This window comes from Haliaeetus albicilla, chromosome 10 (assembly GCF_947461875.1).
Source record: "Haliaeetus albicilla chromosome 10, bHalAlb1.1, whole genome shotgun sequence".
In the NCBI taxonomy this organism is placed as follows: domain Eukaryota; kingdom Metazoa; phylum Chordata; class Aves; order Accipitriformes; family Accipitridae; genus Haliaeetus; species Haliaeetus albicilla.
The window spans coordinates 20,786,591-20,814,495 of NC_091492.1; the positions used below are offsets into that span (position 1 = coordinate 20,786,591).

General features: G+C 45.7%; 1 protein-coding gene across 2 annotated transcripts in view; it reads left to right on the forward strand.

Moving 5' to 3' along the window:
* The window catches only part of NECAB2 (N-terminal EF-hand calcium binding protein 2), a 98,219-nt gene that overhangs the window by 40,125 nt on the left and 30,189 nt on the right, over window positions 1-27,905 (forward strand). For both annotated transcript variants that reach the window (XM_069793727.1, XM_069793726.1), the window contains exon 3: window positions 12,670-12,778. In XM_069793727.1, coding sequence (XP_069649828.1) covers window positions 12,670-12,778 — 109 coding nt within the window. The remainder of the gene's footprint in view (window positions 1-12,669; window positions 12,779-27,905) is intronic.

A 27,905-nucleotide genomic window follows, 5' to 3' on the forward strand; every position in this document is an offset into this window, starting at 1 on the left:
TTTGCTGTGGAAAAGTAAAGTAAAAATTGAGAGGCTGTTGTCAGTGTTCAAGGGAAAATGTTAGGATTAAATTGAAGCAAAACTTGATATACTCTGGGATTTTCAAATCTTCCTTTGAAAGCTTTCTTTAAGAAAAGAAGGCAGGTGACCCCATTTTCTCCTGGGAAAAACAAAACAAAACAAAACAAAACAAACTTGCAGGCTTTTTTCCAATAGCTTTGTCCTTCAAATACTTTTTTTCCTCATCTTAGATTTTGCCAAATCAAAGCGGGCTGGGCTGAACCGCAGCAGCTGGGATGCTGGAGACAGGGGCTGAAAGGAATTGACTGTGAGATGGTGAGATGGGGAGGTCAGGGGTTCTTCAAAACAAGAGTCTTCAGTTGGAACACAACTTCCCCTCTGCCTTTCGTGCCGATACTAACAGGCTCTGGCTGCTTTTGCTATTAAATCTTGACTGGAGCACATGAAACAGGCGCTTTGGGGATGCTCTGCCTCAGCCTTTTGCTGTGCTGCGCCGTGACCTACTTGTTAAACCAGCGCCCGTTTGGGTGGGTCGAGGGGTAGGCTTTTGCTGTGCAGCTCGATGCTGCAGTGCCTCTTGTTCTTATTTTATTCGTCACTTGTGTAAATTTATATTTTTTCATTTGTACTTTATTCTCTACAACGTGGGGCTATGTGGAAAACCCAGCAAAATATCTTTCCCTTCCCTTAAAACCAAAAAGCCTGATAAGAGTCCTGTTATTTTTTTTTAACCTACTTTTGAAATAAACCACCACAAAAAATAAACAGAAAAGATATTAATGCTGCAGCTTTGTTAAAAGCTAGTTGCAGAAGTATGTGGTTAAAGATGTGCTTGTTTCATTCGCTGGAGCAGAAAAATGTATTTAGGGTTTTTTTCTTTGCAATCTTTTCAGAACAGATGCGCCTTCCCTGCAGGATTGTTCTGCTTCTGTGCTGCTCAGCTGGTTTGCTGAAGCAAACGGATGAAAGACTGTGGAAAAAATCTACATTGTTTGCTTTAGAGATGTTAAGTATCTTTGACAGGGCTGAGACACCCATCCTGCCCTGGACAAATAGCTGGAGACACTCAGCGTAGGGCTTACATTTTTTTCTGAGAAAATAAATGAGAAATGCAGAAGCTTATTACGTGGGAGCATAAAATTAAAGCAACTGTGCTGGACTGAGCGAGGTTTTGCTTGGCTGCTCTCCCCGTGCAACAACAGGGGGACGGGACAGGCAGCGCTGGAGACCCGCAGGAGCATCCTGTGGGGAGGGACCGCTCTGGCTGTCCTTTATATCGGGTCCTGAAGCAAAGATTACCCCCAAAAAAGAAGTTTCTGGAGGAGATTTGGCTGTTAGCAAAGGAGTTGCTCAGAGAGGGACTATCAAACATGAGCAGCAGTTTGGTTTAAAGCCTGAAACTTCTTTTTTCAATGGGAATTTTGAGACCATTGAGTTTCAAGAAGCGAAATGTTCGTATTGCGAGAGATCAGTGTTGTAGGCTTATGCCTGGACTTCACAGTTCAGGGCTTAAGACGAGGAAGCAAGTTACTAATTATGCAGGTTCTGATTTGCTATTCAAGTACCTATTCAGTCCTGGCACAAGGAGCTGGAGGTCCTATATGCTGCCAATGATAATGCAGTAGGGTAACTTTTTCTGCCTTTTGAGAATGTAAATGAGGTATCTGCTTTTCAAGCTAGTTTAATTTGGCGCCTTCATCTCTGTGCAGCTCGTTAGCTGAATGGAAAACTGTTGATGCTGCCAATGCAATCTGGATATTGTTTCATGGGACTGCAGAAAGCTATGAGTTTGTAGCTCTCTAATCCGCAGTAATTTGCTGCTAATTTGACAACAGTCAACAACTCCAATGGCTACCACATCAAAACAGCCACGATGCCACTGCCTTGCTCTTACCAGTGGTAGTAAAAGGTCATTTCTAGCAGTGCCTTTCATCTGCTGCAAGGGTTTTACTAAGCACAGAATAATGCCTATTTTACAAGGGGGAAACAAAATCACAGCATGACTGTTGCCAATGACAGAAACCAGGTGAGATTTCAGACTTGCCTGCGGCTGAGTGGCTCATTTCTGACATGGAGAGACCCCTCCATCCCCCAGGGACCCGGTGCAGCTGTTGTACCCTGCAGGCTGGTTCTGGCTCTTACACTAAATCCTTCAGGTAAGTTGAAATGCAACTTCTGCTATCATAGATCAGGAAATCCAACAAGATGTTATAGTTGCGTTCATTGCAATTTTTTTAACTGAGCACTCCGCTTCCCCAGCAAGGGCAGCAGCTGAAAGGCCACCCGTAGCTCCTGCCCAGGCTGTCCTTGGGAGAGGCCAGCACCATGGCACGGCCGCAGCCGTCCCGCTGAGCAGCTCGGCAGGAGCTGGCAGCAGCACCGGCTCTGCTGGCGACACCGTGCTGCGTCCGTGTTGAGTGTGGTGTTGCAAGCCCTGCCGAGAACAGCCTAAAACCCCAGGGAGGTCCTCTCCCTGCCTTGCCCTGGCCACACCAGGACCACTCTTTTGAGGGGCAACACCATGCATTTTCATAAATTTCTCCTCTTTTGCTTAAACACTTGCCTCTTCCTTTTTTTTGAAGCCGAGTGCTGGGTGTAATGAGCTGAAAACAGAGCAAACACTACCCTGGTCCTCTGAAATATTCATCTGCACCTTAGAGAAGAAAAAGTAAGTGAGAAAGGCTGGTTAATGGGGAGCAGAGCCAGATTAGGGCTGTTTGGTGCCTGTTTCTGAGCTTTCCAAGAAATCTGGATTTAATAGGCTAGTGTTGGCCTCTGCTTCAGCTTGATTGAAACTTCCTGATATATCATGCCAGGTTCACTTTTTTTGATGTTTCTGCCAGAGTTTAATGATCAAGTTTGTCAACTTCTGTGCTGGCAGTCTGCCTAGAGCTGATAGTTCCCGAATGTTTCAGCTAACGCATTCCCAGCTGGGGCACGGCACAAAATTACATACGTTGCCTTTCTAAATCTGTTTACTGAGTTGTCCTCAATCAGAAGCAGGGACATTAATTTGGCAGAGGAGGTCAGTATGATGTTAATATCTTCCCTTCTTGCTCTTCCAGTGAAATAACACCCAAATTTGGACAATATTGTAGTCTTAGAGAAATGGCTATGTACACACTTGCTGGTCTGCAGCCCCATAGGCCAGGCTCTGCTATAGTCTGCTTTGCTGCAAGTATAGTAATGTATGGTCCTCTCTTCTCCCTTGTCAGAGGGCTGCCTGTTTTGCTGCTCTTTTGGGAGTGAGAGGGCCCTGTACAGACTGCGATGTGTTTTAGGAACGTGTGAGTAGTTACTGTCAGTAAGCGGTGGTGTTTTCCCACGTGATTTAACTTAAGATGAAGAACCTGCTATCTAAAATTTTCTTCCTTCTCTCTTTCCTGTTCAGCCTGGTCTTTGGCAAAGCATGCATCTGCTGCTGCTTTCCAAGGAGGCCGAATGCTGGGTGAGCTCTGTGGTCCAAATTTGCTGCCGGACTCAATGCACAGAGTTGTGGGGCTGCTCGTCTTTGAGCTGTTCCCTAAATCTGGTGGGATACACAGTCCATCTGAGAGGTGGCCTGGTGTCGGAGCTGCTGTGCCCACACTGTGGCTGCTCCAGCAATTTCCTGAGAGTATTGGTCATGCCCTCCTGTTCTGGCTGGGTGTGGGATGGAGCTGTAACTCCAGGGTCTGCTTTTCAGCAAAATGAAGCTTTTGGCTGCCTTCCTGGGGATGGAAATGAAGCGGCCTTCTGGTAAGCTCCAGAAGTGATGTTTTGACTTGTCCCCACAGAGAAAGCCAGGTTTCCCTCTGGTGCTGAACATAGCAGGAGGTCAGGCATGGGTGTACCTATGTGGTCTGTCCTCAGCCACCCTGGAGGGAAGGGACTCTGCAATATGTAGCTACCCATGGTAGCTTCTCAGAGGCTTTTTGCTCAGATAAGGTGAAGGTAACCTGAAGTTCAGAAATACGTGAGCTCCCTTAGGCCCCATCTCATTGTTGTAGGAGACCTGAAGGAGAGCACACCGAGTGCTGTCATGGCTTTTTGTCTCTGCCCATCACCCCCAGCTTTCTGCCTTTCAGCATATCCAGTGGGATGCATCTGGAGGAGGACCGTGGCATGGCAGGAGTAAGAGCCTTGCAACAGCCTGAAACCACACATAGCTTTTGATATGCTTGGGGGGAATTGCAAAAAAGTCTCCCAAATAAACCCACTCCTCTGCTTTGATGGTGGCGGAGCTCAGCAGCAGATTTAAATCTCTCTGTGATTCCCAGGCCACCTCTATTGTGCATACAAAACAATACTTAACCTTGCAGGGAATTACATATAACACTGTGGTTTGCTGATGCATAGAAATGAACTATTTGTTGCGTACAAAAATAGCAGCTATACTATTTAATATTTTAATATACATATCCAAATATCAGTTTTTCTCCCACTCTTTGTTTTAGTGTATTTTTCATGGTTTGTAATACTTCCCATGGAGAATGGTTGTTTTTAGGGCACTGTAGGAGGCAGGTTCTGTTTCCTTTTAGCAAGGTCTCCTTGGGAGAATTTTGCCTTAAACGGAAGGAGGAAGTTTTGAAGTCAGGATTTACAGTTTTGGGAACACTGGAGCATGGAGTGGTCTTGTTTTAATGACAAGCTGTGCTGTCTTTATGTTTTATTTCCCTTTTAGATCAAATGTTTAGAGAGGCTGTCAGTAGTTTGTGTGGTTTGACCGGAGGTTTGGTAGTGGAGAGCTTGCTGGTGTTTCTGAAATGCAGCGTTTCGGGAGGGTGACTAAAGAAGGGGTCTGCAATAAGGCTGCCTGGGAAATAAACAGAAATTTTGGCAATCAAGTGGTAGGGATCAAAGGTTGATGATGTTTCAGGCACTTCTCTCCATACAATCCCCTCTAAAACAGAAATCCTAGTTTTGTACAACTGTATCTACAACTTCATTGCATGTTGCATCCAAGAGTTCAAAAAGGAAAAGAAGGTAGGTAGTGTGGGGAGAGACGATGCTGAAGGCACATTAATGGAGAAGGAGGACAATGTTTGCGATGACAGAGAAAGATGGGGCTGAGTAACAATGGAGAAAGCAAGGCAGATATTTGAATATGTGGAGAATCAAAGCCTTTGGGAGAGAGAATTGGGCTCTTTGGGTCAGGAGGCTGCAAGCTCTGCACAGGAATCTGCTGTTTTGCCATGGTGGCTTGTGCTTGTGTAACTCGGGGGGAAACAGTTTCGATGGGCAAATAAATCAAAGGTGCTAAAAACCCATGGTTGTTCAAAGTCAGTCAGCCATTTAATAGCACCTAATATAAAGGAGACAGGCTGAGGCCAACTAAGATGAAAAATAACTAGAAGCAGTGGCAGTTTTATGTCTGGAGCTAAGCTGGCTCTGCTGGTGGCTGCAACAGCTTGGAAATGGAGATCTCCTGATGGGGCAGAGTGACGAAAGGGGGGAGAAGGCCTGTCCCCAGTCTCTTTATTTATTTATTATATGCAATATATTTATGGTACTTAGCCCAGAGGAGCCCTGAGGTCTCTTGTGTGCTACCACGCTGACCAGTAAATACCCGTGGTGCGCGTCCATCTGGGCTGCCTCCCCTCCAGCCCCTCTTGGCTGCCCAGGCTGGACCCCAAAGGCAGGCACTGAGAGTGCAGGTATTGCCTCTTAACAGGAACTATTTAGCAGGAGGTTGCTTACTGCAAGCTACGGTTTCTCTTCCTGAATGTTTTCCCACTAGTCTGCCCAGAGCTAGACCAACATGTTCATGTACAAAGTGTCCCCGGGGGCCAGATCACCTGCGGTTTTCATAAACTATTAGAGAGCAGCAGCACGTGGAGGGACTGACTCAGTATTTTCCTTGTGCCACTACAGATGTGAAGCAAATGTATTGAAATTGGCTGTTGACATTCATTTTCTTTTTAAATTGCAAGAAAAGAAATCTAATTAGCAAGAGGAAAACTGAAACAGGTTACCTCCTGTTTTCCATAGGCAAATGGGGGATTAAGAAAGCTTTGTGGATTACTGGCATCTCTGTCTGAATCCTCTTCTAAATGCTCAGGTAGGGTTTGTTATGGCCTCTATTAAGCAGCAGTTGCATTGAACCTGGCCAGGCTATTTGCACTCTGGGGAAGTCTGATCCCAGCATTTAATTTGTAAAGAACTGGGAATTTCTTTGGAAGACATTCCTAAATAGCTATGGTAAAACATCCAAAGTCAATATATTGGGTGAGTGCAGAAAAAAACCCAATTTAAATCAGCTCATTACAGCAGGGTGAGGATTATCTGGGAAACTGAAAAAAAGTAGAGTCTTCACAAAAGACAGTGGGAGAAAATGTGCTATATCACTCCTGCATGTCTCCCTGCCTACCGGCCTACATTTGATAGCTATCTATAGCTGCTATTAAAAAGAATTTCAAAATTACTTCTAATTCTAGGATGACAAAAGGCTTGATTTGATGATAAAAGCTGAGCAGCTTAGGGAAAATTCTGGCATGTTATTGGGCATTGCTGGATGCCCCGGCTATTTCTGGTGGCAATGAGGTGCAGGTTTCTGACTACAGTGGAAATCCCCCCTTTTCCCCAGGCCAGATCCTAAAGAGAAGATTGCCAGCCATCGTCTGCTTGGTACATGCATACTCATCGTCCTAGACAAGAACCAGGCTTTCAGTCATTCCTCAACATCTTAGGCTGACTGATGTGGTCACTTTGAAATGAAAGTCACTTTCTCCCCTTTTTAATGGAAATTAAAAGTTTAACCCTGGCACAAAAAGGAGCCTCAGTCCTGCTATATCAGTGCCCGCCAAGGATTTTGAATATGCACCAGTTCCAGTCATACCACGAACTGCACCATTTGCTGCAGAGCAGAAAGGAAAAGACCAAAATTGCCTTCATATTTTTTTTTTTATGAATTCCGTGCTTTGATGCAGAGAGAAGTACCTTCAAATTGCTGAAGAAGAGCTGATCTTTATTACTGGGGTAAAAGACTAGGGAGGGTTATTGGCTGACTTCTTAAGAGATGTTCTTTCATTTGCTATGTGCAGTTTATGTCTCTATAAGGCCTCATCTGAGCATAGGAAGGAAAGATGTCCCAGGAAGATAAAGAAATCCCAAAGGTTTGAATTAACACATAGCAAAAAGAAAATGGTGATGCTGAAAGTAGAGCTGCATGTGGCATTTGCCACTGGGTTGTTGTGCCTGTGCACAGCCAGCCCTGGAGCGAGGAGTGCCGTGGGTTATGCTCATGGGAGCTGTGGTGGGGTCACTGGCAGAACACAGGAGACACCACCTTGAAACTGCATTAATGGCAAGAAGACGAAGGAGGCGATCATGCCCAATACACAGAATAGCATTTACCAAGTGTTTTCCAATGAGTTGAGTAAGCAAAACCCCAGCTCCTGAAGTTCAGTCTTGGCTTTGTCTGTGTGGGAAACGGTGGCTTCTTCTGTACCAGCCTTTGCATTCCTGTGCCAGCACCCACCAATCAGTCCCATCAGCAATCCCAACCAGCATTAGGAAGTGCACAGGAGTGTTTCAAACAGAGATTATCAGCTGTGATGGAAACTTCAGTCTGTTTTAGGTTATCCAGGTGGATTGTTTGGTGTGGTACCAACCCTTGCAAAAACATCTGGGCTGGGCATTAGTTAACTTTCAAAAAAAAGGTGAATTTGGAGTCATTCCGTAAATTCCTTTTGCAGAGCTCCTGTGGCTTCGCAGCTTCAGCCAAGGCTGGAGGTGAATCACCAGGCCTGCTTCCAACTAAATTCACTTGCCCCCAAAGTAACACTATAATATCGGAGTCAAACAGGGTGGATAATTTTCAGCTGGCTGCTATATGCCTGCGCGAGTTGCAGAGGAGTTGCAGATGACTTTGGGAGTGGATCAGGTGCTGCTGTGATCGCACCCCTTCTTTGGCCAGTGGAAAGGTTCATCACAGATCAGGTCTGTGGACCTGGACGTAGTTTCTCCTAACAGCCCAGGACTGAAAACTCAAGCCCATATCCAGCTTCATTTAAATGAATAAAGCTGCTCCTGCTGACTTCCAAGGGGGCTGGATGAAGGGTCCAGGGTAGAAGCCAGTCCATGTTCTTGCTGACTCATGTATCTGCATGCACACACCCCCAAGAAAGAAGAAAAAAATAGAGTCGTCACTTTTATTCACAGGCCACAATAAAATCCAGTTTGCTTACCCATAGCTTTGTTGGCGCTTGCACACTAAGCGGAGCTTAAAGCATTTTTGAACTCATAGAGTAATAAAAATAAGTAATGGAATATATTCATAATATAGCTAGAAAATATATGAGCAGCCTCAACCTGATGTAATTGAAAATGGATTTAGCAAACAGGCTCAGAACAGTGACCTTATTTTGTAGATGCTTTAAGCTATTTGTATCGCTGAGTGAATTTCCAAAAACTCAGCCATTAGATTTCCTATATTTTGGACAATTTATGATCTTAGTTTGATTTTTCCCCCAGCTGCATTAGCAGGTGGGAGCAGTCTGATTGTGCGAGTTAGGAGGCATAAAAGCTGCCTCTAGACTCCTCAGATTTTAACAATGGCAAATGGAGCAATAATAAAATCCCAGTTGGGTCTTCCTGATAGTCTCTGTTATATCCTTCTCTCTCCAGTTAGTTTTAACTTTGATAACTCTGTTTGGCCAGTAATTTGCTTTAGTCTTTGCCCATGATTGAATTATTTTGAAAAACTAGAGTAAAATAAAGATTACTGTCAGGAAAAAATGATGGTAGAATAGCTGTGGCCTGATTATCTCTTTTCTCAGCTGATCAGCGCCAATGTAGGTGATTTCTAGTTGGTGGTGTTCATCCTTGCTGCCAGCTTAGGTGTTGACTTCAAGTACCAGGTGTAAAGGGAAGGGGCGGGGGGTGGGGTGGGGTGGGTGAAAGTAAGTTGCCTGCCTTTAATGTGGTCATCCAGATGAAAAAAGTCACAAAGATTTCTTTAGATCTTAAAAGTGATGGAAGCCTTATTTTGTTTAGTGAGATTTGGTGTGGAATCTCAATTTTTCTATAATCCTTCCTATCAAAAGTAGCTACGTAGGGCTGAAGTGTCCCCAGACAAGCTCCTACAGGGCAGGGCATGGGTGAGGTCGAACCGTATGATTGACGCTGCCACTCTGGTACAACGCCTGCCAGTTCATTTGGAGAATTTGTATCTCTCAAGTCCAGGAGCTTTCAGCAAAAAAGCAGGTTTCTGGAAGTCTTATCCGTTCTTTGGCAAGTGCAGGCACTTCTGCTTTCAGAAAAAGCTTGCTTTCCTGTGACTTTCCTGATAAGGCTGCTCCTGGAGCACAGCATCTCCATCAGCTCTTATCACAGCACTCGCTGGCAGGTGGACCTGGTGTCCGTAATGCTGTGGTCAATCCTCCTTGCCCAGGATTTTCTGCAAGTTTAATTTTAACTGCCAAATCCCAGCCCTGTCTGCTTCCTCTTATCACCCGAGTTGCCCAAAGTCTTCCTTGCCCACTGGGCACCAGCAACCCGCGGCTTTCAGGCTCTTTCACAATTATAGATATGCAGCTCAAGGATTATCTTGTTACTCTGGAAGGCTTTTGCTTTGTGTGTTTGCGGACAAGCATTCCAGCTTGTATTAAATAACAGTCAGCTTTAAGCTGACTGGTACTTTGTGGTGGTGTCTGTTGGGGGATGAAAGTCTCGAGTGCTGTTTACGAGCAAAATTTGTACTTTTATTCAAATTTCTGCCAGGGGCCAACCAGTTCTGTGGGGGTCTCCAAACAACTCCTCCTTCCTCTAGATCCTTCATCACAGAATCATAGAACGTTTTAGGTTGGAAGGGACCTTAAAGGTCATCCAGTTCCAATCGCCCCGCCACGGGCAGGGACACCTTCCACTAGACCAGGTTGCTCAAAGCAGCATCCAACCTATGCTTCCACCTGGCCTTGATCCTTCACCCATCCTGTATTACTTTGGGCTGTTAAAAGCCAAAAAAATCGGTGCGTGTGCTGTTTTTCAGCGATCTGACCCATCATGGTAGTTGGTACCTGCGACTCTGGAGGGGCAAGATAGGAATCAGAACAGCATTTTGGCACAAGTTTTAAACACTGATGTTTCAGAGGCTGCAGCAAAAATGCAGCCTGGCACACATTACTTAAAAAAAAAAAAAAAAAAAAAAATCAAGCAAGAGTAAAATGAAAGACAAGTTATAAGATATAAGCTAGGTAAAGGAAAAAGATTTTTTTCCTTAAACTTAGAAACACCTTTGTGTCTTTCAGAGGTGAGCAAACTGTAAATTTGGATTAAAATACTCTCCTGAAAAAAAATCACTTCATTTTACAGTTTCTCTTTCCCAGTAAGTTGATTTATGTGACTTTCCTGGGAATTTAATTCTGCCTGCCCTCTGTGTGGAAGGACAATTTTGAGGTGAACAAGCACTGATTTAAGGTTTGCAGGGACTGTACCCCAGATGAAGAACTTTGTAGCCATCATGGGATAGAAATGCCGTTATCCTTTTGATCTTGTTGCTTGAAGACATATATTCATTGCCAGTCAGGATCAGAAGAAACCAAACCTTGATCTTGGCTAGGATACTGCATAAATAGGAGCAATGTGGGGGAAGCTTCTCATCCAGTTGTGCAACGTGCAGAGGTGGAGGTGGATGGTGTGGATGGGGCTCTTGCTCTGGGCACAGTCTTTTTATCTCCTTCAGCAAAAGAGTGTCACCCCTGGGTTAGCCTCCAGGTGACACTGGTGGGATGCGTCAAGCAAGAGGTACTTGTTGAAGTACAGATGCTTTAGTTTTCTGTAATCAGAAGCAGACAGCAAATCTGGGACCCATCCTCTGAGCTGTGCATTGGTATTCTTCACCCTGCCTGCTGCAGAGAAGTCACGTTTTGGGAAAAGAACGCAGAAAAACAATACAGGCAGCTGGGCATTCTCTGTAGCTATTGTGGTGTTCTGACAATGATACCCTTTTCACCCAGTGTTGCTGTAGATTTTGTTCTCCTGCTGTGTTCCTTTCGTAATTGCCAATTAAATAGGCATCTTCGACTCAATTTATCACTGGTCTAAATTTGTCTTTCAGGCAAGGGAAACTGGGTTAGCATTTGGCAATACAGGTATGTTTTAGGAGCAGCAGACTTATTTAGTTTGGGGAAGAAATATTGATGTGCGTGTGGTAAATTGGCTAATTTTGTCCTCTAGCATCATTTCCTGAAAGAAAAGCAACAGGGTTTATAATTGATTTGATTAAATAATAGATGATACATTCTCCTACTGCGAAGTAGGCAGCATTTCCAGTCTATGAGTCTTTGATGGATATGAATGGAGAGACTCTAAACAGTACGTGAGCAGGGGTAGTTAGGCACTGCTGCACACCAGAGCACAGTGTCAGTGACTTGAACAAGAAACTTGAGGTAAATTAAAGTTCCTTTAAAGTTTCTTTTTTCTCTCTCCCATTGCTTTATCACTGAATTTCTTCACAGGAGCTTTCTCCAGACCTTCTCACTTCCAGCTGTGGCTTTAAAGATGTGTTATAGCTGTCCACAGCACACAGAGAAAGGCTCCAGATTTGACAGTTAGGCATAAGCCTTTGTCACCTTATCAGCAAAAGTTGCAACGGACTCCTTTTTATATCCCCTTGTACATGGAATTGATAATTCTTTTTTTCTTTCTTGGTCATTTAAGTAGGCTGTAGTAAGCCTATTATTAAATTGACGCTGGGGCTAATATATAAAATAATATGCAAAGTGTATGGCCAGATTTTAAAATCTGGATGTTGTTTTTTGACCTCTGAGTTGAGACCAGCGACACTTTCCCCCAAGCATTGACTGTCTGCAGGGCCATTTCGTACAGCTGGACATGAGGCTGCTAAAGTGCCTGTGCACTTCTGGCCAGAGCCGCTGTCAAAATAAACATTCAAGGATGAGCTTGGAGCTTGCTGCTGAAATTCCTGCAAGTTCATCTCTAGGTGCCCAGGAGAACATTATTAAACTTCTGTGTTGGGACTCCTTTGCATGCTGGTAGGTTTGCCAAAAGGCACCCAGCAAGCTGTAGCCCGTATGGCCAGGCAGATGGATTTTGTGCGTCATCAGGTCCCTTTAGAAGTAAAGGCACAACATTAAGATGGCATGGTCCTTGTGTGTTTAAACAGTTGAAGCAAGAGGTGTCTTGTTATGCTTGGTAGCTGCTATTTTGCATTTCTGTCCAGAGCTGGGAGATGCATTGTGTTGGAGAGGATGCAGCTGGATGGAGAGGGCAAAAGATACTGCCAGGTCTGTCATTAATTCCAGCCCTGGGTCTTTGCCTATCTATTCTATGTCCCTTAATGAGCATCCTGCATCATTTGAACATACGGTAGACAAAACGCTCCGTAATTTCTTAAATGTAATTCAGTTTTAGGATGAAGCTTGCAGGCTTTTCCTCTTCAGGCTTGAGTCATGCTTTGGGTTAATAGCCCAATTAGTTGCTAATGGTCAGTGCACCCATAACCAGGAGCAATGAAGCTTCGCCTCCAGTGCTGCTAAGTCCCACTCTGTGGCCAGTGAGCTCTGCATTGGTTAAGGGCCAGTTCTGCAGAAGCACTTTGAGATAATTTTGGTCTGAATTTTTAAATCTGAACATAACTCTTGATTTTCAGTCGTTGTGCCCCTCACTATGCCCATTCCCTAACGGTGGCTGTGTTGCTGTTTGCAGATGATGGGAAGCTGTCCCTGGAGGAGTTCCAGGCTTTTTTTTCTGACGGGACGCTCAATGAAGAAGAACTTGAGAAGCTCTTTCATACCATTGACTCGGACAACACCAAGTAAGTTCCCTGTGCTGACATCCCTCTGTTTCACAGAGCCTTTGGATCACGGCATTAGTGTGCAGGGGCAGTGCTGCTCTGGAGAGCTAAGCACCACAGAGGCTGCTGGGGTGCGACTTGCTTTGCAAAACTTTGCAAAATCTCAGTTTCTGCTTGGTTCGTGTCTCAGCATGATGGCCACTATGGCTTCTTTTGTCTTGGTGGTTTTTTCAGGCTATTTTCTTTAGTGCAACCTGATCTTTATGGCATCTGAAATGATGCTTAGTTTTACCCATGAGGGCATTTATATGGCTCTTCAGCTTTTCCACTTTATCTAAAAGCTTCACTCTACTATAAAAGGCAACTGTGTGAATCTCTGTAAGCGTAGTCCTATCCAGCTATTTTACACAATCAAACTGGAATGATTTGTGGTCTTGTCTCTTTGTGATGTCTCTCTCCCCTGCACTTGGACCATGCCTGCTGTGCCTCCCATCCAAAATATCCCCTGGAAAGTAGTAATCGCTCTAGCACTTAATAGAAATGAGCCCCCTTCTCTGTGAAGTTCAGCTGCGTGGAGGCCATCACAAGCCCTGCAGCCGCTGGTATAGATGCTTTGCCTCAGCTCAGATCCCAGCAGCCTGATGTGGCTATACATCTGTCTGCACAAAGCCTGGGCAAGGCAGCAAGGGGACAGATCCACGAGCAGCACTGCATGGTCTGCATCGCAGCTGCAATAGCAGCAGGGAAAAACAATGGCAGAGGAGGGCTCTAGGTGTTCTTTGGGATGATGTTACATCAAAGTTGAAACTAAATATGGCACCTAACCGCTCTCACTGAGAGTCAAGCTTTTGCAGGCTGCGCCGAGCTATCAAATTAAGGTGACAAGCACGTTAGCAGCTGATGTTTCCTTCCCCTCCACCTGCCTTTGCTGTCTCTCCCTCAGCACCTCCTCTGACTGCCTTTGCCTCTGAAGGGGTCCAAGGTGTTTGTAGGTCCCCTGATAAGTGTCTGGCACTGACAGCGTTTGGGATCGGCACAAAGCTGTGGGGTCTGGGGGCCCCAGTGGGACGCCCCCACCAGCAGGTAACAATGGTGCTGGGCACTGGCACACAGGACACAGCCCACTGGTGGGTTTTCTCTTTCCAAGAGGAACCCGTCTTCAAACGCCTGAGTAGTTTAGGCTGTTTGGAAATACAAATGAAAAGCCAGCTTTGAGTCATATTCCAGTGTGACTCTTATTCCTCTAGAGAGAAAAACTCTGTCCAAAAAGCAGATGAAAGATAATCCAATTTCAAATGAGAAGTCTTGCAGTAAGTGCTTAAAAAATAATAGTCTGCTTAATTATAAAGCTATCTATCTGGCAGCACATAGATCGAGCCTTGCCCGTGTGAGTGGTGCATGCTTTGCCACCCATCCAAAACATCCCCTGGAAAGCAGTGATCGTTCTAGAGTGTGCTGGCACCAAAGCAGCAGATGTAAAACTCATCGACCCGATACAAGGGCTGCTGCTGAAGGCGTTTCTGAAAGCAAAGTAATTGTGAGGTTTCTCAAAATCCAGTCTTTCCCATGCGTCTAGTTCCCAAAACTTATTCCAAGATCAGAAATGCCAAAGACCAGCTTGGTGTTGTCACAACCCAGACTGGACAGACCAGGGAGTCGTGTTTAATTTGAAATTCCCTCGGGCTAAATTAAGGTGAAATGACACCAAACAATCAGTTAAAGATTTTATTTATGACAGGAGCAAACTGAACTGGGGAGGCGTGGTAGTAGGTGGCAGAGTTTCTCACAACTGGAATTGGCATAAGACTACTTCTGTAAACCGTGTAACCATATACATCAATTCAGGGAATAAGGAGATCCCTCCTGTTGAGTCACGAGGTTCAGAGCAGACCCCCTTGCTTTCCAGACTCCTCCTCAGAGAAGGTCCCAGGGGCAGCTGGATCCACTCTTAGTCTCAGACTTGGTCAACAGTTTATATCTTGAAACAGATGAGGTGTAGGGATTGTGGAAAAGGAAAGAGAGAAGACAGAGAGAGAAAAAGGAAGAGAGAAAGATCTCGCCAGTCCTTGGTCCAGCGTTGGTTCAGTCAGCCAACAGTTCCAGTGGGCTTGCGCACCTGGGGTTTCAGTCTGTGTCTTTTTATCATCCTTGCCCCTCCTTCGGGTGGGCACCTGAACTCATCAAGTTAATGAGCAGTTTGTGAGCCTTTGGGCTTGGGGGTCGTTTGTGGAGTAACTTCTCCTTCCCTGCAGACATGGCCATTGTTTGATCTTTGTATCAGAACAGCTTATCAGAACAGGGAGCTGCGCACCCTCCAGCACGTCCTCCCCCTCCTGTTGCTGATGTCTGAGCTGATGGGCTTTTCACCTGGGCTCCTTGCTGTGCAGGGTTTGTCTTTAAGCAGAACTTGCCCCACCACAATGTTTGAGAGATTAACTCTTTCAGTCTCTCACAGGCGTATAGTATTCACTGAATAATTAATCAAAGAAACTTAAGTGATCTTGTTATTAAAATTAGCTGGGAATGATCCATCCCTTCTAATGGTTCCTCTTCAATAGATACTAGATGCTGCCTTGTCCTTTGTGGGTCTATTTATTGAGCTCCAGGTGATGCTCCTGGGTGGGCTCTCTGTAGAGCTGCCTCTGTTCTGAAATAATTTCTAGCATTGCCTGAGCTTATCAGCCTTCACCTGGCCTTTGAAAGAATGTAGGGAGCTGATGTGCATAAACCAGGGTGTATGGGACTTAGTGTGTTCGTTTCTTCTGGCCTTCTTCAAATGGGAAATTGAATTGCCATCCATTTTTGTCTGGGGATTGTAGAGAATCTGCAGCTTGCTCTGAGCCTTAGTAAGGGATGTCTTCTAAACTGGACACAGAGAAAATGTGTCATTTCTAATGTCATGCAACAGTGCTGCTGGCAAGCAGGGTCTTGCTGAGCAGCTCTTGAGCGTGGCAAGAGTTCCCACAATTCATTAGTATTTTTCTTTTGCCAAGCTGGCTTGATCCAGTCATCAATACCCGTTAGGGACCGATACTTGCACAGAGCATGTAGCATCTGCTGTTCTTGGCTGGAAGGAAAAGCAATGAGTTGGTCACCCTTCCAAGTTAAATCCTTGCATGAAATTGGCACTTGCTTATTGATTTGGAAAGCATAGACACCTACAGCAAATTTATGAAGTTGGGGGAAGAAAATAGTCCTCATTTTTTATCTGCAAGAGCTCTCAGTCTCCAGAAAACCTATTTCAGAGCTGGGCTTCCTTCTGCAAAAGTGCTTTTCACTACGAAACCAGTAGTTTGCTTGACTGTAGTCAAGTTGTGTGTGTGCTCTTCACCTTGCACTGTCTTTTGTTCTCCTCCACACAGTAAATTGGTGGGTCTGTGGGAGGTTGGGCAGGAAAGATGCTGCCTCAAGCCCCCGGCATGCCCAAGCACTAGGGTTGCAATTTTGAGCACTGCTGCCACCGAGCAAGAGGAGTGGAGCGGAGCTTTCATTCTTCCATTTTACAGGGGAACGTAGGAACAACATTATCTTTTCAAAAGGCTGTTTGAGTGACAATTATTTGCTATTTGATAGAAGTTTGTTTATTTTAAAGGCTGTTTTTTGATACTCCATTTTATCCGTGTGTTTTTCTTATATCATGTTTGTTTAGTGTGCAAAACAAAGTTTGCTATTGAAATTGCATTGCAGCTAGAGTAGAAAATGAAGAAAATTATGTTCTTGCTGATTATTAGTAATTGCTGTTACCAGCCAAATTACAAAATGTTCATTCAATTTCCTGGAGTATTTTTAGGAGCAGGGAACTGCCTTACTGGAGTAGATAAAATGAATGTCTGTACTGGTTGCTTGACTTGCTTTGGTTGGGAAGGTGGTGGAACAGAGAAAAGTTGGGCAGAGGAGTGGGAAAATGAGGCTGGTTATGGATGCAGGCATAGCTGTGCTGCTGTGGGGAGTCAGTCATGATGTGCTGTGGCTGGAGGAATGCGTGCTTCTGTCTCGGGCATCACAGTCCCCCAGTGAAACACCTCATTGCCAGCAAGGCCAGTTAGGAGGTTGCTGAACTGAAATGAGATACCCCCAAAATAGGCCAGGGGTGTTAATGAGGCTCCTTCTTTCTTCTTGCCTGCCTGGGAAGTGTCTCTAGGAGGTTAATGATGTGGCGTGGTGGGCATGGCTCCAAACACCCGCCTCGGGGGTTTTATTGCTGGGTATCTCCATAAGAGAACCTGCCATCCATGGCAGGGTGTGACGACTGTGCTCTAAGTCCCAACATTGCTGGCTATTTCATCTGGCAGCAGGCACCTGCCAAATGAGTCATGTATTTCACTCATTTTTTGGCAAAATTATATTCATAAACCTACTGTTGCTTAAAAACGATGATTAAGTGGCATTTTTCTCTCCATTGCTCACACTGGCTGCCCTCCTTCGCTCCTCCCAACTGAAGCAGGAGGCAAAAGCAAGATGTTGCTAGGTGGTTTTTCACTATTGTGTTTAGCTGCTATTTCAGGAGGTTTCAGCACTGCTTTATGGGGAGCTGCCTGAAGATTAATGGGGAGGTAATGATATGTTACTATTAATATAAATGCTACTGGAATCGCACAAATTATATGTATGATATGTAGACATACATATTTAAATATACATATTTGGTTTAGTGGCAGAACAGGGCTTTAGAAAACATTAGATTGATGTTCACCGGGGAAATCCTGTTATATTTGCAGAGTTATCTATACCTTTTCTTACCTTTTCTAACTATATGTATCAATTTTAAAAGGAAAAAGTCACTGCAAATGGAAAGTCAAACAAGTTTTAGGGTCATGAATGACCAGATGAAGCCCTTTAACAATGTTACTGTGATACTGGACAAAACTTCCTTTGTCTGACCTACAGTTCCCATCTTCTTCCAGCTCCCTGGGCCAGCACTTACACCCCCTCTGCATCGCCTCGGAAGGAAGGAGCACCTCTCAGTCCTTGTGAAAGCAGGGGGAGGTCAGACGTGGCTATTGACCAAACAAATTTAGTCCTGGCAGGAGATATTTCAAAAATTCCTTTTCTATCTTGTACTTTTTTCATAGCTGCAGAGGGCAATCCTTTGGGGAGAGATCTGCTCACTGGAGCAGGACTTGTCCGATGAGCCGTACAGGTCCATTCACAAGGAGCCAAGAACATGGCATTAGCATTCTGCTGCTCTGTCGTTTGTTATCTCTTTGCTAGGCTTATAGCTATTCTTTTAATTGCTTCATTCCCCCCTCTCCCCCTCTAAATGAGCTCTTTTCTCCAGTGGCAAGCACTAGAAAAGGTTGGAGCATTCATGTAGGATAATTAACAGAAGCAGTATCTCTTCTCAGAAGCCCTTCACAGCTTCTCCAGACTGTCACTTTTGCCAGAGGATTGTGACAATCGGAGAACTGAAGACGCTCAGGTTCTCCAGCCTGTACCGCATTCAGCAGCATGCCGTCTCCTGCTCTCCCTGGCAGTTACCCGGGGTGGAAGTCCAGAGGGGCAATGATAGGCGATGGATGGGAAAATTGATGACGTAACTTTGGATGCAGAACAACGTCCTTCTTGGAAACATGGAGCCACCTTCCTTCTCCGCTCCCTCAGCTGCTGAGATGTCACAGGGAGCTGTCTTATAAATCAGTAATTTGGGGTCGCTTTGGGGTGCAGGGATGTAGTGGGGTATGGTCAGGGCAGCTACTAACCTGAATGCTGTGTTCAACCCCAGAGCCAGGGGAGGCACGACTGCACCGGGCCACCACAGAAGCAGGTAACAATGCTGATGAGCTTCTCTGCCTGTGCTAATTAGTCCTGCCCGGAGAGCTCTGTGCTGGTACAGCCGTGCTGCTTCCAGTGATGGATTCGGCTGCAGCATTTCAGGAGACCCGCAATGCCAGTGTGGACAGGGTGGGAGCTTGGGGCTGCCCCTGCTTTTGCAGGGAGATGGGGTGTACCTGGCCCTGAGGTGTTTAAATGGCTGTAGTCCCAAGTGGAGCTGTTGGTGGGGACAACCTTGCTGCCTGGCAAGGCGAAGCTGACTGCGGTGGGTCCAGCCCTGGGCTGGCACGGTGGGATAGCCTCTCCTCAGGCCCAGTGACACCAAAATTCACGGCCTGCTGCCAGCGCCGCTTACTTAAGGTTGATGGAAGCAGAGCGGAGGGACAAGTCTATATTGCACTGGCTGTTAATTGTGCAGGAGAAGCTGTTAAGATCATGTTAGCGCTAATGAGGGATATGAGCAGGAGTGAGCCATCTCCTGCAGTTGTGACTGACTGGTTACGGTGTGTGTTTCGAGCCAGCGGTGGCTGTGCAGAGCATTGGTGCCAGAGCCGTGGCCTCTAAGGAGAGGGAGGGAGCAGGGCAGTGCGTGCTCCTCCTGCGCACCCTCCCCAGGCCCCTTCCTCCTCTAACTCAGCTGGGAAAAATCCCCTCAGCTCTTGTCCGATTTCAACCCTCTGCAAACATCATCAGGGCATTTGTGGGGCCAGAAGCTCTCAAAATTGGGCTGATAGCTTGCATGGATGAATTTTGTTTCTCTGTTACTTCGATTGCATTGATACCCAGAGAGTAAAATTGTGTTCCGTTAGACCCTGCGCAAACACATAAGTCTGTGCTGTGGCTATGAAGCTTAATGCTCCATAATGGTGAGCAGCATCCCAAAAGTGGGAGGAGATGCTGGCAAGGTGCTCCCAGTGAAGTTGGGGGTCTGAACTGATGCTGTTCCCCATGAGAGGAGCCAAAGGAAGGCATCTCAGTAGCAGCCCTGCAGCTCTCCAGCTTGGTGGTACCCTGCCTCTGAAAACTCCTGGTTTGGTGTTGTGTAAGAGCAATGTGGCATTTTGGAAGGGTCAGAGACAAAGGCAAAGGAGCTCAAAATCCGTTCCCAAGCAAAGAGCTAGCAGCAAACAGCTTGCAAGGAAGGTTGATGTGTGCAAACTAAAGCTACACCTTGTGCTCCAGCTGATAACCTGGGCAGAAATGGACCTTCACATCATCACAAGTGAATATGAGGTTCTCAACATCCTCCTTCCAGCACACAACCCTGCTCCAGACCTGCACACCCTCAGTTCCTTCCATCACGCAGCAGCCTGCTGTCCTTCTGCTCCAGTAATGATTTTCCTCTGGTGGAAAAGGTCTGTTGCCACCACTTTGTTTGGATACCACAGTCCCCCCCGGCATACCCTCTGAGCTGCTTTACATTCCCCCAACCTGCGTTGGACCTGCTGTCCTTTGGTGTGAGGAGACTGCATCTGAGAGAGTCCACTGTGGACTTTAGCCTATGCTGCCCTTGCTTTTCTCCAGACTTTTGCAGTCCAGTCCTCTGAAAGTTGAACAGAAAGTACTTCTACTTCTTGGGCAAGGAATAATGATGATTATGATTGAGTATTTTTTTTCCTGTTTTTTCTCCCCCTCTCTAATCTTGGCTATTCACATTGCAAACCCGATTCAGTGGAGAGCTGGATTTGTCTGGGAGCTGAAGCCCACGCTACGGAGATGGATGTACCCATTGAAACCAACTTAATTTTTGAATAGTGAATGTTCTCAATTAGCTCTCTGGGAAACAAATTACAGATAGTATAATCAGCTGAGATTTTAACTGATTCAAGAGACGGTTCTTATCCCTTCTGAAAGGGACAAAATGATTGCACAAAAATTATATGTCTGGCTCTAATTTCTGGCTCTCGAGAGTGTGAGCATTTGGTGGATTTTGTTCTTTCTGTTTGTGTGGAAGATGTTTTTTGAGTCCTAGCTTATTCTTCTCTGTGCCGACATATCACTTATGCTATCCTCTGCTCTACTTTCCATTTAAGTGAAGATACACTTGGTGCCAAAGCTGGTGCTCAGCAGCTGCATGCTGATAGAACTACTAAACATCTCAGACTCATCAAAGAAAAGGGGCTTTTAAAAAATAAAAATTTCTCACTGGGAAGGTCATCAGGAGAAACACAAAGCTGGAAAAACTGCACAGAAACTTGTTTGAAAAAACATTTGAGAACGTTTTTCTATTTCTAATCATATTTCCCAGGTGTTTTCCCAGGCAGCCTCTCAGCGGGGTCCCTGGAGGGAGCCTGTTTAATGCTGGCAACGAGGCAGATTGGAGCTGGGAGCAGCAGGCTGGTGTTTACTGTGAAGGGCAAGGATCGGGGAGGGTTTATCTGTGCAAACAGAGTGGAGAAGTATCACACCGGAGGGTTTTCTAGCTGGGACTGGGGCTTAGCTTCTTATTTTTTGATTGTGCAGGGCCATTCTGCATCAGAGATTTTCTTTTCTAGGGAATGGAAAGATACCAAGATCTTGCATTAAAACCATAGAAGTGACTTAGGTATTTAATTCTAATCAGCTGCTTGTGTTCGAGTCATGTAGGCATTCAAATAGATTATAGCGTTTTGGTTTAAGCTCCAGTCTTACAAATTTATGTGTGTGTTTTTTCTCAATAAATGTGTATAGGGCACCACAATCAAGCAGCAGACGTGTCCAGCTGCTGCTTGGCAGGCAGAGCAAGCCATCTGCCCAGGGACTGAATTTGGGGAGTGGGTTGTTTAGATCATTTTTCAGTGGCAAGAGAAGAGAATACATGAGAAACAAAGACAGTGGGAAAATACAGGCAACAGAGTACAGGGATTTCTTGCTTTACTATTCTTTTACTAGTTCCCTGCCAGTTGTGTGTCACATATCCAAACCTGCACATTTGTTGCTCTAATTTCTTCCTCTCCTACATACAACTTTGGTGATAACCAAGATACCTGCTAAATCTAAAAGGAGGTGGAAGATGATTTAATTTTAACTCATGCTCTCAATGTCTTACCATTTGCTTCTGCCAATTAGCAAATCATTCAGCTGAGCTCCGAACAATGGTTTTTCCCTGTCTCTTTTGCAGTTCAATATTACAGAGATTACAAATAGACATCAGATTAGTCCAGGCTTCCGTATCAAGTAGAAATAGGCAAAATGTTACATGTTCATTCATCAAAAAAGGCCGTTTCTGACTGATTCATACTGTTGGCAGTTTGTGCAAAAAAACCCCGAGACCCTCTCCTCCCCCAAAAAGGAAGGAGTATTTATTTGTTTTAATGGTTTGCTTTGAAAATTGAGCTAAAAGAAATAATGAGAGGTTAAAAACATGCATAAATGACTTTTGATGGAAACGAGAGGGCCAAGAAGTGGAGGGAAGTTTGTCTCTGTGCAGAACCACTTGAAGTATAGCTTTACTGCAAGCCATGGAGAGTTATTGGTGCCATTAACCTGCCCCTGTGAAGGTCAAAAATCACAGCATCCCTTGGCTTTCTTCCCAAGGAGGACCAGGACACCAGCACCCCAGCACGGCTGGGCAAGGTCGTTCAGTCAAACAGCTCTTCTCTGGGTAACTCAGCACTGCAGGGTCCAGCACGGTACCGCTCTGAAATCCGGGCAGTGACTTCCAGTCCCTGTTATGCATACATAAATCTTTTCCACATTTATAACTGGTTTATCACTGCATTCACACACCTATCTTGTTCTTGTCCCTGTCGTGGTGAAGAGCAGTGTTGGCTTTGCAAGCACCCTCAAGTTCCCTGCAGTGGTATTTGGTGGGGTGATGACCTGAGCCCCTCCAGTCGCCACCCAGCATCACAACTGGGAGAAGAAGAGATGCTGCATAAATGCGAGTGACCAGTACCTGATAGCCGCTTAGACTGCCACTGCTCTTGCTTTTGGCATGTGGCACTGTAGGATTGCTCCCTATATGCAGGGTGTGCATGAAGCAGTCCTATCTGAATGCTGATTAGGCTTTAACATGCTTGTGGATGTTGTCGGCTTTTAACAAAGCAGCTGGGAAAATATTATTGAACTGGCCAGACTGGAAAAACACTCGTGGGTTCAAAGGCTGAGTGGTGGACAGGAGCCCATCTGGACAACTTTCTGTTTCTTTGTTTTTTAAAGCACTTTATTGAGCACCCCATGGCAGGAGGGCTATGTCATGATTTCATAAATAAGCATCATAGGTCAAAACCATTATTTTCCTTCTTTTTTCTTTATATTTTTCTGCAGACAGGGGACCCCTATTACACAAAACCAAAATAGTTACAGTAGCTATCCCAGTAATAGAGTTGACATTACAGAGCGGTCCGAATGCATCACAAACAGCTGGTATTTAAAAGTCTGTCTTGAGGCTGATCAATTTGAACAAGCCTGACAGCAAAATTGATGCCTTCTTAACTCAGATGCAACTGCTGTACTTACTGTTCATGAAATGCATGTGTGTGATGAAGAGCTCGGTTTAAAGCGGGCTGTGTGTAGGACGCAGGCTGAAGATACAAGCTCTGCATGGGACCAGGATGCCAAAATTAAATAATCAATTATCTCAATGTAACGGGATGTAAATATCACAAAAAATCATGCTGTGTTTCCAAAGCAGAGCTAGTGGAACTACCCTGAGAGCAAAGGGGGGGTTGCGTGTGCTGTCTCTGTGCTGGCCATGGCGCGTACAGCCCATCCTTCCGAGGCTTTTAGTCCCAGTTTTGCCTGGCACTGTCTGGGGATAAATTAAATGAGAGCTGATATAACCCAGTGTATATACACACTGGGCCCAAGTGTGTATATAATAATAGGCAGCTTAATAAATTTGGAAGTGGCATCCCTCCTAGCAGCTAAGTTACTTGTAGACTGTAATTAAACCTGCCTTCTCTTTTCTTTGATGTACTTGTGGGCAGAGTGATATTTTTAAGATCAGGTCATCCATCCCCCCTCCAAAAAGTTGAGGGTTTAGATGCAGTTTATTCAGGATTTGGCACACACAGACTTGAAACTGTTTAATACTGTATTAAACGTCTGATTAATTTAAGGCAATGACTGTGCTTAGAAACCAACTGTTGGATTAATCTTAGTAGATCAGTGTGCTGCACTGATGTGTTTTTCAGGATATCAATTGCACTGTAAACAGGCATTTTATTGCGTTGTCATCTTGTTCACAGCTTTTGTGAGCTTTTCAAGAGATTTTCTTTTGCAAGTACATGTCCATCTCTGACAAAGCAGAGAAAGAAGACATTGATTATTATTAATAGACTGTGAAATAGTCTTACAAGGTACAAGGAGAGACACAAGAAGAACACGCCTTAATCACCCCAAATTTTCTTCCACAGGCAGAAACAACCCCACCAGTTTTTGCTGCTAACATGCAGATCTTGGGTGGCCCAATCGGATACGGGGCGGGGGGGAACCAATCCCCTTGCCCCCAGCTGAAGCAGAAGGCTGTGGCGTCCCCGACCCCACAACAAGGTGCTGTGCTTTGCGGAGGGCAGGCAGGGAGAGCAGTGGTGGGACATCTCTGCCTTGGGCTTCTCCTGCACTCCACGGAGTTTGGGGATTTGGATTAATGATGAGTACTTTGTGGAAAATTGCACCTTTATGCTGCCTTTTTGATTTATAGAAGCGATGGGGCAGGAAGGGCAGAGCCTCACCGATGCTGAGCCCAGCTCATCAGCGGTACCCAGACCCCAGCTCCAGATCTGTGTGACAAAGCACCAGCTGACAGCCTGAAATGCCATATTGCAGTTGCTGATGAATGAACAAACAAATGTCTGGTACTCTGCAGGTGCCACTTTATTGCCCCTGCCTTTTTCCAAAGTGACATTTATTTCTCTTTTAACTAGCGAGAGTTTAGAGCACGTTTTCCAACAGCATCCAGACCATTAGTTTCATTTTTATCCATATTCAGTCACTTTTCTTGGTGCCCTTAATGCTTAGAGCTGGGTGTTTTGCTCTGTCAAATACCTCGCTGCATAGAAAATGTTATTTTGGCTGTCTTGAAACTACTGATGAAAGCATCTGGTCTGCATCGGGGATGGTTTACAGCTCAGGGCTTTCTGAGGATGTGGGAGATGCAACTGGGCTCTTCGCTGTGCTATTTCTGACCCGTACCTGCAGCTGTAGGTAGGAAATCAGGTTGCACGGAGGCTTGCACAGGGCAGGCTGACATTAGGTGGGACCCGGAGCTTCATAAATGTCTGTGACTGCAGAATAAATCAGTATGCCAAGGGAGTGAGGACCTGAACCAGTCTTGAAATATAGCAGCAGGTGGGAGTCTTTAAAAATGAGAAACCGAGCAAATAACACGTCATGTTGTAATGGTCTCTATCTTTATGGTAGATATTGATTCCCTGAAAGGAAATGGAAACTCTGAGAGTTGTGCTGCAGAAAGAGTGTGTTACAAACGAGGCGTGTTTAATCCTCCCCACCCTGACAAAGTGCCCATGCTGGTTTTATCAGCTGCACAAGCAAAGGCAGGAATATTGCTGCTAGCAGGCGTTATTGCCAAACCAAGCCCCAGCGTGCGTATATGGGCCTTGTGCTCCTTGTACCTTGCACCCTGCGCACAGCCCTCGCCCATGGCCGTGGGGAGGGGAACGGCGTACGTGGGCCATAGGGGCCAATGGGGTCACTCACGGGAGCCTCTGCGAAAGTGTGAGCTGTCATTGCAGAAAAGTTTTCCCTTTTCCAAACCCAGGAAAATCCACACCAAAAGCCTTTCCTTGAGGATCGTGATGAGTGTGAAATTGTGGCCGGGGTAAGGGGCTCTGCTGGGAGAGGTGGGGATGGATCCCATAGGAGAAAACAGCAGCTGTGATGGGGTCGGGGGGGCAGAGGTCTCTTTGGCTGCTGCATCCGTACCTTGGCTTTGATAGTTTTGGACTTCAGAGATTCTCTTTAGCAAGTTTAATAGCCTCTTTGCATTGTTTTTATGTGGTTTATTACTGCTACAAGAAAAATGCAATTTTACTGTGGGTCATTGGCTAGACGAGAGACATCTTTCCATCACACCCCTAATTACGGCTCATGTTGAGTGCTATGGCAACCGCCTTTCTGCACCACGCTGCCAGGCAGGACATCTGCACTCGGGTATCGCAGGCTTTTTTGGACCTCTTGCTCCGCAAAGTGTGCCGCCCACCTGTGGGATTCAGCATCATGAGGAATCAATTAGGAGTTAGTATTCAGTGCTTACCATCCTTTTATTTTTCCCTTTTCCTTTGCAAGCAGAGCTGGAATAGCCTTCGTAATGCAGGCACCTTACTGCAGAGGTATGAAAGCTGCTCCAAGCTGAACTCAGCATCTTCTGGCATGGTGGAAAGGATGCCCGTGAGCAGGTCTGCTTGTAAACCCTACACCCTGGGCTGCGCAGTGGCCGTAAGGCAAGGTGGCACTTGCTGAGGGCGTGACTGTCCCCTGGAGAGCCACCAGCCACGCTCATGGGTCTGCCCAGGGGCTTCCACATTCAGGAGGAGGAGAAGGGAGTGAAGTTCTTCTGCTGGTCTTCCCCATCATGCTAGAAGGTCACCTAAAGGAGCATCTTTGGTGATGCTGAAACCACAGATGTGGGTATCTGGGATGCTTTTTGTCTGGTTTGGGCAGCGAGAACCCTACCTGCCAGTGCTCAGCAGGGAACCAGGACCTCATGGTTTCTCTCTGTGTTTCTGCAGGCAGAGCAGGTCCGTCCTGACCGCCCAGTGTGACACTGCAGCAACTTCAGAGGGACTTCTTGTGTAGGGAGGGAACAGCCTTGAAGCAGGATGAGTCAAGGAGTGTGTTTTAACCTGAGTCTGCCAGATTTACCGTGCTTGTTTATACTGAAGGTCAGCTCGGTTTACCTTGAAAAAAATCAGAGTTTTCCAGATTACTGGCTTGTAATGAGGAGTCTGCTGCCCCAGTGCTCTGGAGCAAAGCGCACAGTGCAAAGCACATAGCTTTGGGCGCTAGCATTTCCAATGAACATAGGCTTATGCTTTGAAAACTGGATCTGGGCAATGTCTGTATTAATGAGAATGCAGATGGCTTGTCAAGGTGAGGAGCCACAGAGAAAGCCATATGAAAATATTAATATTAAAATGTTAAAATATTACTATTCAGTGGGTCTGAATACAGATTTGCTGTGCAGCCCTGCTGCTGCTCACCTTCTGTCTTGCTGAGTGGCATTAGCCACGGTGGCCATGTGGTGTGGAAAAGAAGCAAAATTGTCCCTATCATGGTCATCATCTGCCTAAATCCAGAGGAAGGCTGTGTAAGGAGCAGGAAGGAGCTGCACCCTGGGTTTAGGTGGGCAAAACATCCTTGGGGACACTAGACTTCAGCCTTCAAACTGGTGAATGAAAATCCTGCCAATAGCAAGGGCAAGTAGGAGGAAAGGGATTGTCTCCCAGAGTACCTAGAATCTGTTCTAATCCCAAATAATGCACCATAGGTGATGAGGATCTTCGTAATACAAAGTCTATATGTGAAATCTTCATACAAAAATCCTCCTTTTGCTTTTTTTTTTCTGGGCACTTCTTTGTCCCTGTCTTTTCTTCTCCATGGTACCAGTGCTTCAGAGAAAGACATGATTCACTGCTGGGCTTTCAGACTCCCTTACTGTGCTCCCCAGGTGCTCGATGATGGAGCACGTGCCAGGGGAAGAATAAAGTTGTTAGTTTTGCTTTGGAGAAGGCAGCATTTCTCTCCGTTTCAGGAGCCCCCATCGGAGCTGTTCCCTGTAGGTGTTTCAATCTAAATCATTGGCTCCAGTGCTGGCAGTGTCCCAGTTACATGGTGATCCGCATGGACTCTGCAAAACTGCCCCTGTTTCATATAACATGGATTTGGGGAGAAACTTCTGTCTGGAGTGAATCGTGAGCCCTCTGTCAGCTCGTGCAAATGGTCTCTCCTCCATCCACTCTGGACATTTAAATAGGTGGTACTCCCTGCCCAACAGGAAAAAGCAGAGCTGAATGAATACATGCTGGGGTATTTAAGACTCACTGCTCACTCTATTTATTGGTTGTACTCAATCGTGCGCAGGCCAAGTGTGCCTGTGTCAGTACACACACCTTTGAATTATTCCTGCTGAAGCGCACTGGAAAATACATTTTAAATTTATTTTGTGCAGGAAGCAGGGACATTTGACAGGAGATTAAGACCATCCTTTAAAGTAGGAGCCAGGTGGACACCAGAGCCCTGGCTGCCAGCTTGCCACAGCTAAAGAAATTAAGGCCCAAACTGACATATGTTATGAATACTTGTCTGCCTATGTCATTGAAACCTGCAGCTGGCTGGATGCACTTCTGGTTGTGGACAGCCTTGGCATATGGTTTATGCTGTTTCTTTGCATGTGGCACCTCAGATTTTGGAAGTCCTTTTTTTATGTCATACC